At 35.4% G+C, this 20,801-nt stretch overlaps 1 protein-coding gene across 2 annotated transcripts; it reads right to left on the minus strand.

Annotated features, from left to right (window-relative positions):
- Positions 1–1,854: 1,854 nt before the first annotated feature.
- Positions 1,855–5,268, minus strand: LOC132184477 (uncharacterized). 2 transcript variants are annotated; one of them, XM_059598126.2, is made up of 7 exons: positions 4,434–5,268; positions 3,877–4,098; positions 3,655–3,789; positions 3,457–3,528; positions 2,837–3,067; positions 2,631–2,733; positions 1,855–2,036 (listed from the first exon to the last, which is right to left on the minus strand). In XM_059598126.2, the coding sequence occupies exons 1-7, from the start codon at positions 4,896–4,898 to the stop codon at positions 1,999–2,001; spliced, it is 1,266 nt and encodes a 421-aa protein (XP_059454109.1). In that variant the 5' UTR covers positions 4,899–5,268; the 3' UTR covers positions 1,855–1,998. The 2 variants fall into 2 exon arrangements, with proteins under 2 accessions (XP_059454109.1, XP_059454117.1); XM_059598134.2 differs by having other exon boundaries at positions 2,837–3,049; positions 4,434–5,266.
- Positions 5,269–20,801: the final 15,533 nt, after the last annotated feature.

Raw genomic sequence — 20,801 nt, forward strand, 5'->3', positions numbered from 1 at the left:
CGTGACATGCATGTGCTCTTTTTATGTGGAATTATGAAAATGCCCTCAAATAAAAGTAAAAAAAGTTTAAACAAGAACAAAAACTTATATATATATATATATATAGGCTGAGCACCTCCAAGTTTTGCCACCCCAAAAGTGTTTGGAGATGGTTGAGGGATGGATCAATCACTCTCGAAGCACATGGGGGTGGCAAACCTGCAAACCTACTCTCAAGCACGTTTTCTTTTTTGTATTTTATTTTATTTCAAATTTTATAATGAGTTTTATTTATTTTATTTGACTTTGGGGGTATTTAAGTAAATTTATTTTTTTAAACTTGGGTTATTTTCATCATTTCATGTCTTAATATTACATGTACGGCACGTGATCAATATTCCGTCCCTTTTAACATTTTGGTTAACAAAAAAGGTTTTCTTTTAGAACGATTGATAGTTGGAAGGAGTTGAGTACGACATGTGATAATTTGTGGGGACAATGTGTAAATGAGTGGTAGTTAAAAAGTGGCTAAAGATAATTAACCCTTTAGCTTATTATTGTTGAATTCATCACCACTTCATCATACGAAGAAAATGATTAATTACTCTGAATGATGGTCACTTCCAATAGTGCATAATAAACTATCAAAGGTCATATATATATAATGATGAGGGGCAAAACCATCCCAAGGGGAGTTTTAGGTCCTCCCGAAATTTAAAAATGTCACAAAAATATGAAAATTTCTTCTAAATTTTAAGTCAACCGCCATCTAATATGATAGGGCAATGAGGTAACGCAAATACCACCCCCTAATTCCCCCACCAAACTCACTTGGCTATCTAAATTTTATGAAAATGAGCGTTATGTAAATTATTACATAGCCGTTCACATTTTAGTGATTGGTGTGGTAAATGTGACATGAACTCTCACATAAGTTTGTAAACAAATTTGAACTAACACGTGACTGACCATATTTTGGTGGCTAACACAAATACATGACAAGTGCTACACGAACTGTCATATCAGTTCGTAAGAGACTTATAGTAAAAAGTATAATATCCCTAGCACTTAGTAAGACGGAGAGACCATTATAACGGATCGAAAGAAAATGGTAGGTTCACAAATAAATTTTACAAACTAATGTAACACAATATTATTGGGTTTCTCAAATTTTGAATCTATCTCATTTTCAATCAAGTTATACCACGTTAGTTTGTAAATTTTTTTAGTAAAATTTGTTTGTAATCTTAGCATTCCTCCCAATTGAACAAGTTCCGGATTGTGTTTGTCTTCTCTCTCTCTATGCATATAATGGGTAGTGTATATGCATTCATCATTGTGCAGCATAATTATCAGCGTCTCAATCAACATTTTACAATGTCCAAAAGGGAACTCAGAAGGTCCACCAGTAGGCTCATGTCCTGTGTCCTTCACAAGAGTGCTTGAAGTTGTCTCTCCGGATCATCCAATGGAGGGACAACTTGTACCACTGGATTACAGCGACGTATTCCCTTCTGATTTCACAAATATAATAATAATAATAATAATAATATATTGTGACAGTTGACAGTTCTTCCATCCCAATCACAGCTTTTGTACTGTTTTCTCCTTCAATGGTAATGAGGGGTTAATTAATTTAGTTTAAGCATCAAGCATCAAGCATGGGTGTCATCTTCAGACTGTTAATCAGAAAAGCGTACAGTTGTAATTGCAGAGGATACTTAAACCAGATGGGCCAAGTCATTTTCTTTACTCGTGTGTGCCCCCACCCTTGGTCCTCTCATCTATCGCCATCAACTTTTCTTAGTCCCCTTAGCGTTATTAAATCTCTTTATTTTATGATTACAAGAGAAAGAGAAAGCAAACAAAGGAAGATTGTTGAAGTCAATAGGTGTTGATCTTATTCATACTATGGCACAAGTATACATACAAAATATATACGTTATGTACTTCAACCGGGAAAAAAAAAGAATATGGATCAAAGGCTTATCCAAGAAATTGTATGATGCATATTTTGATTCAGAGCTCCATCTTTAGGTTGCTAGCTTCAATTGAACCTGCAAAAGCAATTTAGTGGTTTTGGGGTCAATTGCAAGCCCAGTTGGTGCTTTTGATTAAACAATCAAAAGGCATCATATCCTGTGTTTGGTTGACTCGGCACAACGATTTCACTGACCAAAAGAGCACTTTTAAACCAAGCATTTTTAAAAAACTGCGAGTTAAAAACACAGAAAAATCTGCGTTTTGAAATTTCAAACCCAAACGGAGGCTTAGCTAATCAAAGTAGGGAGACCCATTTGGTGTATATTCACCACTAAATGGTGTGATAGCAATTATGTGGCATGGAGTCAAAGTGCACCACACCATTGATTGCCTCCTCTTTCTATCAGGACAGTTGTGGGTGTATTGTGGTCACTGAAACAATATGTGGATTTAATCATTTTGGAGGAAAAAGATTGAAAGATCCTTATAGGCAGCTTTTCTATCATTTCAATAAAAAGGGATGCGATACTTTCTGAGCAAAATCATTAACAGGGCACTATATGGTCTCTGTCACATGTCAAGATATCTACTTCACTTCATTTCCACCATAAAATGATTGAGAGATGAAAGAAAGTAAGAAAAATTGATCAGATGCTAGCTCTATCTACCTGTAAATGGTTGGGATGGAAAAGAAATCGATCTTCCTTGATGGAACTCCAGATTGAAAAGGTTTTGTACATCAGCATCCCAGGTTGATGAAGGCTGGAGTTGCTGCAGGCAAGTTCGATCTACTTTATATAAACTGACAAAGTTTGAAGAGAGAGAGAGAGAGAGAGAGTAGTGCATTGAAACACAAAAGTGTAGAAGCAATTACAGTGAAGCAGGATGAATCAAGATATGTTTCTGGGATCGATGCAGGTGTACTGATTGTTCGTCTAAGTCCCATATCAGCTGTATTATTCATCCCCATATCCAACCCACAACATGCAACCACCTGCTGTGCCGGATTAAACTGAAGATAGGCAGGATTAGTCATTTCGGATGACATTCCAATTGTTGGAAAACCAGTTGAGCAAGCAGGAAACATCTGTTGATATAGAAGCAACTGAGAATGAGCAACGATAAAGTATTAATTAAATAATTAGATTCTTATATCATTTTCAATCAGTTTATGCTTCCGATATAACCGATACTTCAGTTATTTAAGATCACGCAAAGGAGACTGCTTTTGGGACAACTACCGATTTAACAAACATCAAAATGCTTTAAAAAAACTGACCTTTCCAAAACAAGTCAATTTCAGTCATTTTTACTAATTCTTTATCATAACCAAGTGGATGGTTAACATATGAATATATAGCGGATAACAATCCGGATAGCAAACGTAAGAGAGTTTTTAGTATAGCCCACATGCTCGCATTTATTGTCTAGCGATTCAAGCAGCAAAATTGCAGGGATTTTTTTTTCATGGTAACAGTAAATGTTTTCCATTACCTCTTTTGCAAATAAGTCTTCAATGTTAAAGTCAAGCCTGGGATTCACAGCAGCTAGTTTCATGGACAGGAACTGCATATAATTGTAATGATAAAGAGGGAATGATTCAGAATACATTGAAATGCTAATAAATATGTGAAGAATTATGAACAAAAGCAAAAAGACTATGATCAAGACTAGTAGGTGAAGAAGCTATACCTCTACTTGTCGTTGAAGGGATTGCACATAGTTGATGATTTCATCGAGCATTCCAGCTTTCCCTGTGATCTTGTTACACCCTGGTACCAAATCTTGTAGATACTTCATTCTCTCACTGATCTTTTCCCTTCTCACCTGCATATCACATACACGACATAAATCACACAAATTGCAGAGGAGAAACTCTGTAAAGAAGGAAAACATCATAGGACTCCCACTCACTCTCTCGGCTAAGCTGTGGCTGTCTGTGGCCTGCCCGCGGCGTGCCCGGACATGAATATAATCGGGCTTCTGAGCCTCAGAAGCTTTAGAATTCTCCTTTGAAGTATCAGCAGAAGTCTCTCTGTTGTTGTCTTTATTGCTGGTTTGCTCTGTGATCTTTGATTCCCCCTCTTCTGCGCATACTTTGCTCCTCTTGTCTTTGGAATCGTCTTCCGCAACAACCTGGAAATAAACACAAAGAGATCGATCTTCATCAGTAATTTCACCATAACTTGTCAAAAGGTCTCTGATTTGTAAGTCAAACACAAGTCATAACTACTGCAACAGAGCATTCATTGAAAACATAGAGAAATCAAGTTCCACGAATTATCATGCAAAATCGCCCAATCCTTTTTTTTTTTTTTTCTAAGATAAAGATTGCAGAGTCAAGAGACAATAAATGAGCAGCAAAAAGAATGGACGCATTGAAAACTAAAAGAGGCTTTTTCTTTTGTTTTTTTTCTTAGTTTTACAGTCTCCATCGTGAAACACACACACTCACACACCCACACACACACCTTGGTGTTCTGCAGCTTATCAGCCTTCCTCTTCTTGAAGCTCTCTCTCCCAACCGCAGAACTCACCTTCTCCGCCGGCGGTGACACTTTACCTTTAGCTTCCGGCGGCGGTGGAGCCACCGTGGGGGGGCAGCTAGAAGTCCTTGAAATGGCACAATTCATGTCGAACTCTGTAAACCCCATATTGAGCAACTCAGGCCACCCATTTTCCAAACCCGGGTCGGGTTTAACCGACCGGGTCAGCACCTCCCCGAGCACCGACTCACCACCCAACAAACCTTGAAAGCTCCCAACTTGACCCGGCTCCAAAAACAAACCAGCGAACTGATCACTCCCCCCAAAATATCCCTGCTGCTCTTGCGGCTGCCACTTCATGCGAGCCCTCTGCCTCTCCAGCACCGTCATGTCCGTACTGGTCGCCGGCCCGTTTAGACAGTGCAACATCTCCGGCAACGCCCTGTTCATCACCAAAAACCAAACTATACCCTTTTGAGAAACAGAGAAAGGGAATCCAAAAAAGGCACTGGTTTTCGCACTGGTGCGCGTTTGCTTGGTGGATAAAAAGGTAGTGTACTAGTACTGCTGTTATTAAGGATTAGGCAAACTTGCACTATCTCTCGTGCCTTTGTGAGCAAGACACTGTGCTGCTGACTATTGCTTACTACGTGCGCGTAATGTATGCCTATCCTATGTATGTGGTGGGTTTGCTGTACTTCGTATATAAAGGTAAAGAGCAGAAGAGTGTAGGGTATATATATAATTGGAAAAAAGGTAGTCGGGAAAGTCTGACGAGGAGCGCCGGAATCTGACACTAACTAGCCGGAATTATTAAGAGAGAGAGAGAACGAGAAGAGTAGTGAGGCAACTGGGGCAGAGAGCCATCGAATGTATCCATAACCAGAGGCCGTGGGCGCTGGGCCCTACTGACATGACCTCCACGTGGGACTGTCCGAAGCAAAACGGAACGACAGATGTTGTTCAAACGGGGTCAGCGGGATTTCCCTGCACAACAACCCTATTATCACTTTAATTATTATTATTATTATTATTATTATTTATTTTTCCATTCCCATCTCTACGACGTCGTACCAACAACATTTGAAACGAGATTCACCCTTCGCACTCATTATATCAACTTCTTTAAAATTAAAAAAAAATTAAAAAAGCATATATATATATATAAGCGTAATAAATTTGTACAAAGAACATTGTTGCTCTTTTGTTGAAGTCAAAAATGTCGGAGTAAGACTAGATAAATTTCTAATTACATAAATCGATTGGTCATTTTCTTGCCAAATGGTCAAAAAAACACATCACCCCTCATGTCCACGACTTGTGACACCTCCTCTGCATGTTACAGTGTCGTATTCACATTCATAGTAAGATTATGACTAATATATATATATATATTTATATTTCTAACGACTATGTTTGGAATTTCATTTTGACTTATGCTTTCTGTACAGGATTGTTGGTGCATAGGCAAGTTAAGGTGACACAGTAAAAACGTTAGTGTCATGTGAATTAACACTTTAATTTACAATAAAAGTTGTAATATCGTAAGACAAAAAGAAATATAAAAAACTCTTAAGTTTATATTATAATGTGAAGACACCAACGGAGTTGGACTGACATGTTTCTAAAGGTTTGTGACAGACACCGATATTTTTGAAGATCTTTGTTGTTTTTTTAAATTATTTTTCAGGCGAATTATTAGGTGCAGTAGGACAGTTCTAGAAGTGGGTTTTTTTAATAGTAATTCCGTTTGGGTTTTTGGGGCCCCGTGAAGGCTGGCGGGAAGCTCGCCCATGGTTACGTCTCCACCCACATGGACTCTTACGCGTGGCAAGCTCCGGTGCTTTTGATCAGACATGTCAGAACGATGACCTGGGAGATGACGTGGGGTTGAAACGGGTTATTTGGTCCCGTAGTTGGTACTTGCTACCTGGGAATTTGTTAATAAGTGATATACTAAAGGCAAGAGCGGCCGCAGAGAAGAGTTCTTCACCCACTCTCACGCATGGAGCGTGAGTGGCACCGGATTCCCGCATTGGTTCCTTGCATGCTTTTTAGCTGGAGATTCTGCGGATGTTTAGGGGCTTGTCCCAATGCCACTCCCTTCTAAAAATAGTAAAGTCTTGCTTAAATTGGCCTGAGTTATCGTTGCTTTTAATTGCATGCTTAATTATTTTGCTAAACTTTCTAATTAAAGCCTCACGTCTCTCTTAAACAATCATTATTTTATGTTAAATCATCAATCAATTCTAGTTCTGTTTTGATTTGATTTGATTTTCATATGCTCTTAACAAAAAAGTTTTTGTCTCCCATTTGTCGTTTGAAGAGGTTAAAATAGTCTATTTTCATCAAGTGATATGCTTGTTTAAGGAAATACAAACCATACAAGGTCTTAATTTGTGTTTACACCTAGAAAGTGATTGATGGATTATCAAATTTGTATCATCAAATAAAGGCCGTTAAAGCGACAACTAATGATCGGTTAGAAAATTTACAGATAATTCAGTTTTAAAGTTTTCTTCTAAATTGAATTGGACGACTTTTCTTTCAACCTAGTTTATTAAATTGACATTTATCTTTAAGGCGCATGATTCTCACATACATTTAAAAAGAAAAAGAAAAAGAGAGAAACGCTATATACCCCACTTTTATCGCATTTTGCTGATGTAATACTGCCAATCAACTTTTGAATGAGACTTTATTTCAAAAAATAAAAAAAATAAAAGAAAGAAAGAAAGACCCGTAGGCTGATTGGCAATGCTACATCAACAAAGTTAGATAAAACATAAAAGTATAGTGTATAGCTTTACTTTTTTTCTAAAATACATTTGACATTAACATGCTTTAAGGGTAGAAGTCAGTTTAATAAACTGAATTAGAAGAATTTTCTTCAATCCAGTTAGGAAGAAATCGATCTTCATAGTCAGCGGCGGATTTACACAGGGGCGACCTGGGGGCAGGCGCCCCTGGTAAAATTTTTTTTTTTTTAAATTCAACAAGCATTTTCAATCAAAATTTTAAGGGTGCCCCTGGTAAAAAAAAAATTACTAGGGGCACCCTTAGCCTTCTTTTTGTCGTTCAAATGTCATTATGCGAAAAAATGAGGCTATTTTTTTATTAAAGAGAGAGAATAAAGTTATATTTTATTAGTGGAGAGAGAGCAGATAATAGTTTATTATTAAAAAAAGATAGTGGATGAATTTTTTAGTGTTTCTGGTCATAGTTTATAAATAAATGTGGTTTTTTTTTTTGTTGCTAAATTTAGACTCTAGTCTTTTTTACGTAGGCTTAGACTCTAATGTAATTTATGCTTTGAGATTTGAGACTTTTCTAAAAGAAATAGCCGTATGCTAATAGCCCATTAAAAATACTCATTTGTCTTAGACACTAGTAGTCATTTAATTGTGCTTAGTTTATTTCGTAAGTAGTTTAAATTATTATGTGTTTGTGACCAGGGACGGAGCCGGAAAATTTTATGGGAGGGGGCCAGCCAATTTTTTTTTTTCGGTTCTTTAGAATTTTTTTATTAAAAAAAATTATTTTGGTTGTTTTTTATGAACTAAAGACTATCGTAAGGACAAAAAAAAGTGGACATTTGAAAGTAAGGGCCAAAAATAAAAAAAACTTAGTGGATAAGGACCAACAAAATTAAAAATAGGGCCAATTTTTTTTTTTTTTTTGAGGAGCCCGAATGACTAAAATTAAAATTTTAACTTAACTTTTTTTATTTTTTTATTATTTTTTTTACTTATAATATTTTTTTTCCTTATTTTGGGGGGGGACCATGGCCCACCCCGGTCCCCCCCTCCCTCCGTCTCTGTTTGTGACGTCGTTAGATGAAGATTTTTAATAGTTACTTTGTTTTTTTTTTTTTTGGGTAATTTGATGAGTTTGATTTGATTTGTGATACATATATTATGGTATAATTTATTTTTTGATTGTATTTATCGTATTATAAAAAATATAATACATAAAGAGAAAAAAAAAATTTATTTTTGTACGCCTCTGGTAACTCCAATTCCTAGATCCGCCACTGTTCATAGTTAATTATGTGTTGCCACAAGTTAACCTCATAAAGAATGGATTGCACATATATGTTTAGTTATGGCAATAGGACAAAAAGCTAGGAGAAAAATCTTTGCAAGAAATAACATGACAATGTTTTTGCATGCTAATTGTCACAACCCTAGATCTCCCTAGCTCCTATGCTTGCTTTGCAGGTGAATCCCATGCCATAACATTTGCATATTTATGCAGCGACTAGACATTACAGTCTATTGTCCAAATCATGCTTTGCTTGCAAAATTATCTACCTATTTGAAGCTTGAAGCAATGGAGGATAGGGGTTGCATATATAATTTGGATTGGTGGGGGAACAGATCCAGAGAGGATGAAGGCTACTTCCATTATCAATTTATCACCTACTGGGCCCTCTCAACCTCCCCTTTTGCATCTCCCTCGATCGGTGTGTAAGCCTCTCTCTCTCTCTCTCTCTCTTTCACACACACACACACTTACACATGACCTTATGCCATGGAGAAAGGCAAATGGGGCCTCTCTTTCTCTATCTCATTTCTTCTGTCACTTTCTCTGGGTCTTTATCAACATCAAACTAACCTGCTGCCTCTTGTAATTTGTCTTTCTTTTTGCTCAAGTGCTTTCCATCTTTATACTTGGATGGACTACACCCCATAAAGTATATCTTTTTGTAGGTTAGACCATAGATTGTATTTACTCATGTAGTCCCTCTAGATAAATTAGAAGGCATCAAACAAACTGGCAAGAGTAATATGCCATTTTTTACATCCAATTCACACTTGTTAACATTACAACATGATTATATATATATATATTTAAAAAAGTGATTGATATTGGAAGTCATTTAAAACACATCACGTCAGTTGGTACAAAGTGAATGTGAAAAATGGCATTACATAATTGGCAATATGAAAATAGGGCAAATTAACAAGTGGGAGTTTATTTTTCTTGTATTTTCTCTACCTTTCGAGTTGCGGCAATATGTTTGTTTGTGTTTTTATTTATTTTATTTGTTTTGAAAAAAAAAAAAAAAAAAAACTCCTCATAACACAAAATAATTTCCACCGTTATGACACATCAAAACACTTTCAAATTAAAAGAAAAAAAAAAAAAAAAAAAGAGGTCTTCACAAATAAATTCAATGATAGTATGAATATGTTGAATAATTAATTAAGAGTAACAATTCGTGTATGTGGGTCTAGTTCTTATCACATCCCATTTAATTAAATAGGTTAAACCATTCAATTTTAACCTATTAAATTTGTATTGCATTTATTTTGAATTCGTAAATTATGTTAAAAATTGTCCGTTCTAAATATTTTCTAATTGAATGATTTTTCTCCCAATGACAAGCTAACAACACGGCAAGCCAATCACACAAAGAATGTGACATAGCAATAACCTCTTGTGTTGATCATATGCAGTGTGTCTATGATTGTGACTATGTGGTCCAACCAAATTCCGTGGTGACAAACAAACTTCCATGGGCAATGATATCGCAGCCATCACCCCCAACACACACAAAAAAAAGGGGGGGGGGGGGGGGGGGGGGGGGGGGAGGGGAGGAAACAGAGTTGCCCAAGGTTTGTGCCAATTGCATCCTAAATAAGGCTGCCACAATTCATACACGTCCTATTGTGATTGGTCCTTCCAAGTTTCCTTGCAAAGTTTTATCACCTTATTGTAACCCGTCCAAGAAAGCAGAGAGTCGTGGGTTCAAATCTCCAACAATTTGAACGATAATTGCGAGATTTATCTGTTTGGATAAATGATTGAACCGTTTAGATAGATAAGTTTTATATGAACTCTTTCATATATAATTGCTGCTCAAATTTTTAGCAATTTAGAGAACAAACTGGTGGAAATCCCAACCAGGAAAGGCCTACTCCTTGATTTAATAAAAATTATCCCAAGAGGGTCCTCTTATCTTATCTTTAGTGGATAAAATGAATGAATATACTCATAGAGGGGAGGTATATGGGTGAGGGGGGGCAATGAGATATAGCAGCAGATCCTATGTATGGGGAATCCTAGTTCTTGCAGGCCCTCTCTATTATAATGGCTATAGAGGGAGAGGGAGAGGGAGAGATATCAAAGAAGTTGGGGTCTTTGGTGACTCTCTTCTGTCTCTGCCTCCATTCCATTTACAGCTATTATTTCTAATCATATTCAGATGAATACTATGGGCTTCCTTCTCCTCTTTAATGCACCAAAGCTCCCTACTGTTCCCTCTATTTATTGCCACTCGTCTTTTGTTCATGTTTTACACAACTTCCCAGGATCTCGTCCCATAATGTTGTAGGCACGTTTGGTACATTGGAATGATGGTTATCTATTTATTTGCTGAGAAAAACTTTAATTATGTTGTAGCGTAAATTGGATGTTTTGCACCATCTAATAGGAAGCAAATATTTTAGTTTTAAACACTAAAAAATAATACAACCCTTCAAATTAAATAATTTCTCTTTTATTGACAAAATACCTCATAGACAAAATATTCATTGATAAAACTACTGGATCTACCGTCTTGATTAGTTTTGGAGATTCTGATGATGATAACTCGGAAGTGGGTGAGGGTTCGGTGGTGAGTAGTGGGTGTTGGGTTATAATTAATGGAAAAGTTTGTAAGGTTGATTTGGATAAAAATACAGTGTTTTTATCTTCATTGTACTTTGAGTTTTTACCTGATTTGTCAAATTTCTATTGAATGCAATAAAAAAATACATGAATGATACTAGAATTAAATTGATTTTTCTAAAAATACCCTAACTTTAAAAGGCATTTACCCAAAATAATAATAATATATTTTTTTAATTTTTAATTTTTTTTTTGGGTGTCAATAAACAATTAAATCAAATTTCCTAGTGATTCTCACCCGTTCCTTCAGTTTGCAGCTATTGCCTTGAATGCCATATGGTCCCAAAGGAATAAAGTAATCCATGGAGGTTCCCCTCTAATGCTATTTTCCTGGCAGCTCAAGCCAAAAGTCTTCGTTGTGAACACTTTAAAGCCTGGAGATCAATCTATATATAATTCGATTCCCAAGCTGGAAAATGGGAAAATTGCCACGTCCTGCAAATTTCGTCCAGCTCAGCTTTGATGTGGCAATCTGTGCTTCATTTTCCTAGGGTGCTGCCACTTGTCAAGATTTGGATAGAAATTTCTTTTTGCGTGGACGGAAAAGCTTCCCGGTCTCAAGAGGGACTTATCAGTGGGAGAAGCCAAAACATCTATGTTTGCAATAGAACACACCGTGGATGAAAGTCTTAATAAATATCATTTTTTAGGGTGATTCTCAATAATTCTTTCTTACTGACAAGAATGTCCCTCTTTACCGAAAGTTGGAACCATTTATCTATAAAGCTTGATAGCTTTTAATCGTATTCCAATTTGGTCCTTATGCAAATTTGCATAAATTTGCAATGAATTTTAAAATTCATTGCAGTACGAACCGACATGTGCATGATCTAGCTAGATGGGCCGCTTCTTTAGAAAAGAGTAGAAGCATTCCTATTTTGTCCCTGCCTTATTCTTGGAATTCCCTCTTTTCTTTTTTACTTCTTCTTTGTTTGTTTATTTTTGTTTTCTTTGTTGGTGATTTTCTGTTATGTACATGTTTTTGTCTTGTTTTGGCGTCTTTGTACTATTTGCTCTGGAAAAAAGAAGAAGCAAGATTGACAATAAGAATTTTCTGGCATGGTAGGTTTTTTTTTGTCATCAAATAGAGCCATGCACTCAAAAGAGACTAAAAAATTGCATATTTATCCATACCCTATAAATCAGCAGTGAAAAGTGTTAGGAGGCCAAATAAATAAATTCAGAAAAATTTTTAAACTGACGTGGTAGACTGTGAGTGGCAGACAATGAAGAGAGAATTGCATTTTTTTAATTTAAAAACCCTTACCACGTCAGTTTGAAAATTTTTCTGGGTTCATTTGTTTGGCTCTCTAATACTTCTCATAAGCAGTAGATCAGAGAATGAATGTTAACTCTCATTTCTGTAAGCATTTTGTGTTAAAATATTAATTAAACAATTAAAATTCATCATTTTTTGGAAATGAATTTGAAAATTCATCATTTTAATCTCCTTCAACAGTTTTTAAGCCTAGCTCCAAGGTGTTTCAGTGTCACGCATAGTTGTTAATTAAAAAAATCGCAAAAAAAGAGTCATTTATTCGACGTAAATACACTGTCGAACCATGTAAATTTTCTGTATATTATTTTGTTTTTTTTTTTTACTTTTCACTAAATCGTATAATCTTGGCAATCCTCAATAAAGTCCAAAAATCGTGACATGTACACATGCATCTGGTAGCTGAGTTAGCTAAAAAAGTTTTTTTTTTTTTTTTTTCTTCTCCTTTTTGCCTTTAAGTTGGCAAAGGTGTTGAAGCTAGCTAGGCAACTTTTGGGGGACGAAAAAGTAACTATAAACTCGACCCTTATGTATGTGCCCTTTTTTTTTTTTTTTTTGTATGAACCAATTTAATTTAAGTTGACAGAGGTGTTGACGTTTGATGCCACTTTGTACAGAAACCTCCCCTATATATATATATATATATATATATATATAGATATGTGTGTGTTTAAATTCTTATAAACTAATTAACGTACACTCACTAAACTTACAAACTAATGTGAGAGTCAACGTAACGTTGATCATTTTCGTTAACTATGAATTGACACGTGAATTTGTAACGAGCTGTAATAAAAGTAGACATTGCCGCAAGCACGGGTCTGAATCAATAAGGGAACCTAAATATTCAATGGTACAATCATTATCCTTAACAGGCCCTAAACCTCTATTTGATTAAGAAAGGGGATCGGATCGAGTTCTTCTATAAACACCACCCCACGTTTTCCTTTCCTAAATCCCTAGCTATTGCTTGGCGGGCCGGCCGGTTACAGCTAGGGCAATTGTTAGGGTAGATGAAGTGGGTCTCACTGGCTTTGGGGAATTTCCGAAAAGAAAGAAGCTCCAAACAGTTGCAGCCATTCGTACGAGAGCGTGGTGGAAAGCTAGGCAATGTGGGCATCTTTTTTTTTTTTTTAATAAGTTATAATGGTAAAACTATTGTGCAAAAACAAAAGGAAAGCAACTCATCATCATCATCAAATCCTCTTGCTTGTGTTGAAATTCTTCAGGTTGGCCCATTTCGGGTAGATTGTCAAAAAGTATCAAAATCCCCATGTTTTTCTTTTCCCTGAGAAATCAAAATCTCGATGTTAACTCATCATGCATATTCATGTCCCAAACCAGTCCACAGCTGTAGTTTCTGTTCAATTTCCACAACTCATTTTTTTTAAGGCTGCAACAATGTTATTCTCATGCCATTTGTCCACAGCTGTAGTTTCTGTTCAATGTCATGCTTAATTAGAAAGAAGAAGCAACAATGGTAACCTATACATAAATGGAATATGGGAGCTGAGGTAGCTCTTCCTCAAAATACCATATTAAATTATTAATTATTTTACAAATTTAAATTCATTAAAAAAAATTTAATTATTTAATTAATACTTTAGCATTTTAATCTCCTTTCCTCTTGTCATTTTTAGGAGTAGAAAGATGTCGGTCGTGCAACAAGACCTTATTTTAAACATACCATGCATTGAGAGATGCCCCCCAACTCCTCTCTCTCTCTCTCTCTCTGTGTCGCTGGCCTCATGGCATGCAACAACCATTCTTACACCATTTTTTTCCCAATTGTATGATAATTATTTCAAACATATCGACCAAACTCAATCAATTATAACATATAGTTTAATTTTGTTCTTCTTCATGAAGTATAGAAGGCTAAAATCAATAAATTTTGTTGTTTTCCATGTTCTTTTTCTTCATTCTGCAGCAAAGGGATCAGCTATATATGTTGGTGGATGCATGCTAGTTTTAAAGCCAAAGAACCCAAATATTAGAGAGAGGGATCAGCTATATATGTACGTGGCTAATTAAGTTTTAATTAAAGCCCAAACTTTAATTTTGTCATTCGGCTACCGTACGTTCTTGGAATTTTATAGGGAAACAAACGTAGTGTTCAACTGAAAAGTATGCTTTCATATATGTATATATATGAAAGCTTTCTTATGTATGTAATGAACAGTATGAGGATAAGAAGAGACATGGAGGAAAGGGGCTGTTGCTTTTCTTAAAGGGCATTTGCATGGATGCATGCATTGTGTAATATTGGAAGAGTCAAAACTTAAAATCATGGTCAAAGACAACATATGCCAGCTGCAGAATCAAAGACAGCAATAAAGACAAGTTCCATAATGGCCAACACAACATGGCACTGATACAAATAATTCCAATAGTTTTGTAGCAGAGCCTATTTCTCCTGTTTCAGTCAATTTCAGTAAGGATTCTGAACTATTGTTTATTTAACAATCTCTCTTGATCCTTTTTACCTTGATAGATAGATAGGGAATCAAGATATATATATATATGTTCATTTATAAATCCAATTACTAGTTTTGCTATAGGTTTTATCTTGCAATTGCACAGTTCGAACAATGACTTTAGGTTATATCAAATATATATGGATTAACAAATTCAAAATTCAATAGCGATTTTCACCGCCATATACAGTACATATAGCATTTCTCTACTAAAATAAATGCTTTGGAATACCATTAATTATTAAGGATTAGAATTATTAATTCTCTGTTGTGGAACGAAGTACTTAGTTTATCTATATAAATTAATAATTGCCCGAATTATTTAAAAAAGGTCAACTATTATGAGAATAACTAATTATTCCAAAAAACAATAATTCATCAAATAGTTGGAAAGTTAAATGAATTGGTTCATGTCCCACCTAACACTTCCTATATATAGTCATTAGGTTTGATGGGTGTGGAAGATATCGAATTGACTTAAAACAAAAGATTTCCATTGGCTAATCTTAGTCAATCAATCCCCCCTTGTTGTGATAGTGTTGCAAACTGTATATATATATATATATATATATATATATATATATATATTCACCCAATTGGCCCTACGAGCTAGAAACCGTGTTAATGGGTGCTGCCAAGACCAAAGACACAAAAATAAGGAAACCCATTAAATATTTTTCATAAAAATTAATCAAATTTGGGTGAGATATAATTTTTAAAGGCTAAGGACTGAATGAGACATAATCACATGAAGGTTTTGGGGTGGGCATTAGGAAGGAAGACATGAAAAAGAAGATTACGTAGTGAAGAAATGGAGCCGTACGTGTTTAGGAATATATATATGCAGGTGATCAGGAGGATAAGTAATTAAGTAAGCATGGATGGATCTGCAGAATGGTTTGGCGGATCTGCCACTCTCACAAGCCCACATGCTTATGTTCCCATTTCTTCTAGACAAAAACCATGCACCAAATATTTCATTCTTTGCTTCTGTTCCCCTCCAAACCCCTTCTCTAATCTCTACCTACCAGTGCTCTATAGCCTGGGGCTCCATTTCTTTTCAGTACACTTGTATTTTTTTTATTAGTTTTTCATGTCAATCCTTGTTTTATATATATATTTTAGAGTTGTATCAAAAATGGTTAACCAAAAGCCTAAAAAAACGTGTTCATTTCATTCTCTTTCCCACTCTCTTTCTTTGTGTATTAATCTCTCCCTCTTAATTTTTCTTTTTCTCTCTTTTTCATCAAAGATATATATAGTATATGTTTGGAAAATAAAATAAAAGATATTTAAATGAATTAAAGAAATAAAAGCCCCGTAATCGGGCGTAGTGACTTTTTTTTTTTTTTTTGTTAATCATTTTAGATAGGAACGTAAAGAATCCATATTGGATAATCTAAAACAATAGTATAATGAATTCAGATGATCACACCCAAATTCTTGTGTTCTATTTTTTCTTGGATCTGGCTTACATGCTGTTATTTTAGTAATAGCATGTATGCTGTAGTTTAAGCAACGGTGATCCTTATTTCTAATTTCGCTTTCACCCTTTTTTTCAAATATCTCATTTTATTCAAAAAAAAAAAAAAGAATGATACAAAAATATTTTGTATGGAATTAAAATATAGGGAGAGGCTTACATGCGGTAGTTTCCTTGGACGGCTGAGATCGTCCAATGGTAATAAAATATTAATTTTTTAAAAGAAATAATATAAAATTTATTAATTATTAAAATAAATCAAAAATAAAAATATTAAAAAACTAAAACTATTAAAAAAATAAAAGAAAAAAAAATGAAAGGGGTGGCCTTGGTCAAAATGGGGTGGCCGCACCACCCCATTTTGGCCAAGCCCATGGCCGGTATGGGGGTGGACGAACCACCCCCATGGCCAAGGGGGTGGTCCGACCACCCCCAAATTGCCAAAAAAAAAAAAAAAAAAAGGTTTTGGGCGTGGCTAGACCACCCCCTTGGCCATGGGAGTGGTTTGGGCCACCCCCATACCGGCCGTAGGGGGTGGCCAAAACCACTCTCTGGCCAAACGGGGATGGTCAAGCCATCCCTAAGGCCTTTGGAGGAGGTCCGGCCACCCCCAAAATTCAATTTTGTTTTTTTGTTTTTTAATTTTCTTTTGGTATTTTGGCCATTTGGGGGTAGCCGAACCACCCCTTGGCCATGGGGGTGGTTCGTACCACCCCATTTTGGCCGAGGCCACTCTTTTCATTTCTTATTTTTTTTCTTTTATTTCTTTTATTTTTTTTAATAGTTTTAATTTTTTAATTTTTAATTTTTTTAATAATTAATAAATTTTATATTATTTCTTTTAAAAAATTAATATTTTATTACCCTTATTTTAGGGATAGGCATGCAAGCCTATCCCTAAAATATACATGGTCATAATGAAAATCATTATGAGAAATACCAATTGAGAAGCGTGCTATATTGGCTATAGGTGGCCAACAACTGATCATGCAGAGATCTGCATTGCAAAACGTGTTTGAGATTACATAAATCATAGATAACATCAATATTGATGTCCCACGTAACCATCACCAAAAATTTTGATAGCCTATAGCCTCTCTCACTGTATTCACGAGGGACATGAGATTACCTGCAAAAAAATTTCAGGAGAACCTATCTAGTATACTCTGTCAAGAAGGTGGAACATTTCTGTTTTAATTTTACTATTTTAAACTTTCAGATATTTAGGTTATAGAAGAAAGAAACGACTCTCAAATCTTTGGTTAAAACGCTGCAATTCAATTATTACAAACCAATTTATCTATATTTCCCTTGGCCTTTGCTCAAGACAAAAACAATTTCATCTACAATGGCTTCCATCAAGCCAAGCATCATCTGGATGGAATTGCAGTAATCCACCACAATTCCCATAATCATGTTTTTGATCTACCAGTTTCCTATAAACATCTTCATCCATTTTAACATCATCTCTTTTATTTTCTACGTGAAAGACATCACTATACACATTGTAAAACACTTACAAAATATCTAAATTTATGAGTTCTCAAGAAAAAGGTACACACCATAGAATTCAGTGTATTTTCCAACATTATCATTTTTTTAGTATGGCCCCTATAATAATGATTTTTTGGCTCCGCCACTGATCATCACGACAAGGACAATGGGTCGATGGTTGAAGTCTGAATGCCATCAGCAACCTTTGCTGGATTCTGTAATATATATATACTTGGACTCATTATTTTTCAAGTTGCAAATTAATGGGTGATCAATATCTTTTGGCCTGAGTCCCACATGATATGTAGTAAAAGTATCCAAGATCACCAAATGATTGATTAGTTGACCACGTACTAAACCTATTTTCTAATCCTATTTTATGGCTTTTTAAAGCACTAGCTAGCAAGTGATAGTAAAGGCACAGTAAATGCCTTAATACTGTTCAGTCACGCTCCTCTTATAAGAATTAGTAAGCCATTTTATGATAAAGATTTTATTTTATTGTATTTAATGGTGTCTAAAATAATACTTTTGAACCTATTTTCTAAGCAAGTAAAAGGAAAACTAGAAAAGGAAGAACACCTCAAAGGATAAATAGAAAATATGGGTGGTACAATTTAAACTTCAATTATATTGGAAATGGGCTAAAAGAATGAGCCTGGTCTATTAAATTCTTGGCTCACCGATGAAGAAACGGTCGCTTGAAATAGTGGTTTATAAGGATAGTTCATAGATAGATCTGCTTGAGACAAACTTCAGAACTATAGCATGGAGGGGAACACTAGTTGTGATTGGACTGGAGCCGTTGAAGTAAAGCACCACTGCAACGTTCTGCAAGAAAAGTACATGACGATTAAGACGCAAAGAATTACCGCATCTGGAGATGCTATTGTAGATTCACTAGGGAGAACTTAGGCTAATTGGATAATATATACTATTGGTTTAATTGATGCTACCTTTTGAAGTATCATCTCCTTTTATAATTCCCTTGGGATTTCATTGATTACAAGATCATGCCATTGTGACCAAGAAAAAAGTAGTGTGCTCATTACTTAGGGTTACAACTTTCACTAGTAGAAAGTCCTTGGGAAATTTGATTGGACAGCATACAATATTTAGATGTGGGTACTTCCAACTGTAAAGATGGTGGGGGGAATTAATCCTTGAAGATCATGATGGTGCTTGGTTGGATGGATGTAAGCAAAGTCAACATGATTTTGAGAGAGCCAGCTGTAGAGAGTGATATAATTGTAATATGATAGCAGCTAGTTTAGAGAGGTCGATTTTCTTTCCCTTTGAGCCACTTAAGAGAAAGCAGGCTTCAGATATATATATATATATATATATATAATGATTTCAAAGGACAGGTGAAAAAGAATAAGGATCAAAAGTATTGGATCACACTCGCAATCTTTCAAAGCCAGAATGAGAAACTTTGGTGACATATGATGGAGGAATTATGTTACTTTGATTCTCCACTGTTGTACCTAAGCAATGTCAAAAAGAACCAAGCTCCCAAATCATTGTCGAACTAGAATTTTAAGTGTGTAGAGCAAAATGAAAAAAAGAAAGAATTTTTTGGAGGAGTAAAATTTAATTTAATTTTGAAGAAGTTTTTTAAAAAAAATTGGGAAGCACGTTAAAGCTTGGAGGGTGAACATAATTCGGCCATAGCCCCTAATGATCCCGAATCCTGTACAGTTGAAGTGTTCAAATTGCACACAATTTAGACACCTTCATAGAAAGGGATTGAGATATTCAACAATTTGCCACCGAGATTATTACTAACAATTTGGGTAGTAATTGTGAGAGAGCCCATATTGGACCTAGTTTCTTAAGTCGGTGGCTTAGTAGCTTGAACCTTATTTGGACAATGGGTCCTATATGAGTCCTCTCACAATTATGCATCAAATTACTGGAGATCCAATCACACAGAAAGGAGGATGTTGATCCTAGCATTTTGTTGGGATTACTAGCAATTCGGACAATAAATATAAAAGAGTATCTATAAAGCTCACTTACTTCAACAAGTGGGAAAGCTACCCAAGACCTAATCGAGTAATGGGCCCCATAAGAGCTAATAGTTTGGACAAGTAGTAACCTAGCCCATATTTTCCACTAAAGCTCATTTGACATTTTCTACTACGACCCCATGAATGCCCTAGCCCAGGTTGGGTTAGAGGATGGAACTTTGGAGGGCTTAAACTATAGCTATACAAGTTGGACAGTTGGGGGAAAAAAAAGTTTAGCCCACTAAAAGAATAGGGCAATAAGCCCACAAAGGTAGATTGGGTGCTACTGAATACTATATGGACAAGTAAATTGAGCATTTTTGAATCTCACATTGGGCTAACTCAGCCCAATTTCTACTTTGTGTTCCATTTTGCAAGACCTTTTTTATAAAGATGATTATATGGATTACTAAATTTTTACCAAAAAGTTTTTTACACACGTCGGTCGCTAAATAATTAAGAAAAATATTCGGAGTACTACAATCTTCTTTACAAAATCCAGTGACAATTTACAACATTTTGCAAGAAATTTAATGTGAGGTAGGAAAACAGTCACGTCAATTTGGTTAAGTGTTATGTAGATTGTCACTTCAATTTATCAAATTTTATGGCTTAATTTTCTCACCCGTGCTATGTCGTTTTGCAAGATCATTTTATAAAGAGGATTGCAAGGGTTATCTTTCTAAATCAACTGCGACAGTTCCATTACCGACTTTTTGGGGCTTTGAAAGCTTTGTATGTTTCATAATTCACCACTTTTTTCTTGTCACACTATAAAAATCCACAGATTCAGCTTGCACATCAACAAATATCTATCACCTATATATGATTAGTATATATATATATGATTCCCATTGGTTGGTACTCAAAGACTAGTACATCTATCTACTTATCCTCAAATTTACGTCGCCGAAAGAACACTTAATTTCTCACAAA

This window comes from Corylus avellana, chromosome 2 (assembly GCF_965113065.1).
Source record: "Corylus avellana chromosome 2, dhCorAvel1.hap1.2, whole genome shotgun sequence".
In the NCBI taxonomy this organism is placed as follows: Eukaryota; Viridiplantae; Streptophyta; class Magnoliopsida; order Fagales; family Betulaceae; genus Corylus; species Corylus avellana.

Coding starts and splice junctions, on each gene's coding strand:
- LOC132184477 (XM_059598126.2), bottom strand. CDS start 4,898: ATGAACAGGGCGTTGCCGGAGATGTTGCACTGTCTAAACGGGCCGGCG. Junction 3,790..3,876: donor GCCACAGCTTAGCCGAGAGA/GTGAGTGGGAGT, acceptor TGTGATATGCAG/GTGAGAAGGGAAAAGATCAG. Junction 2,037..2,630: donor TCCATCCCAACCATTTACAG/GTAGATAGAGCT, acceptor TTGCTTTTGCAG/GTTCAATTGAAGCTAGCAAC.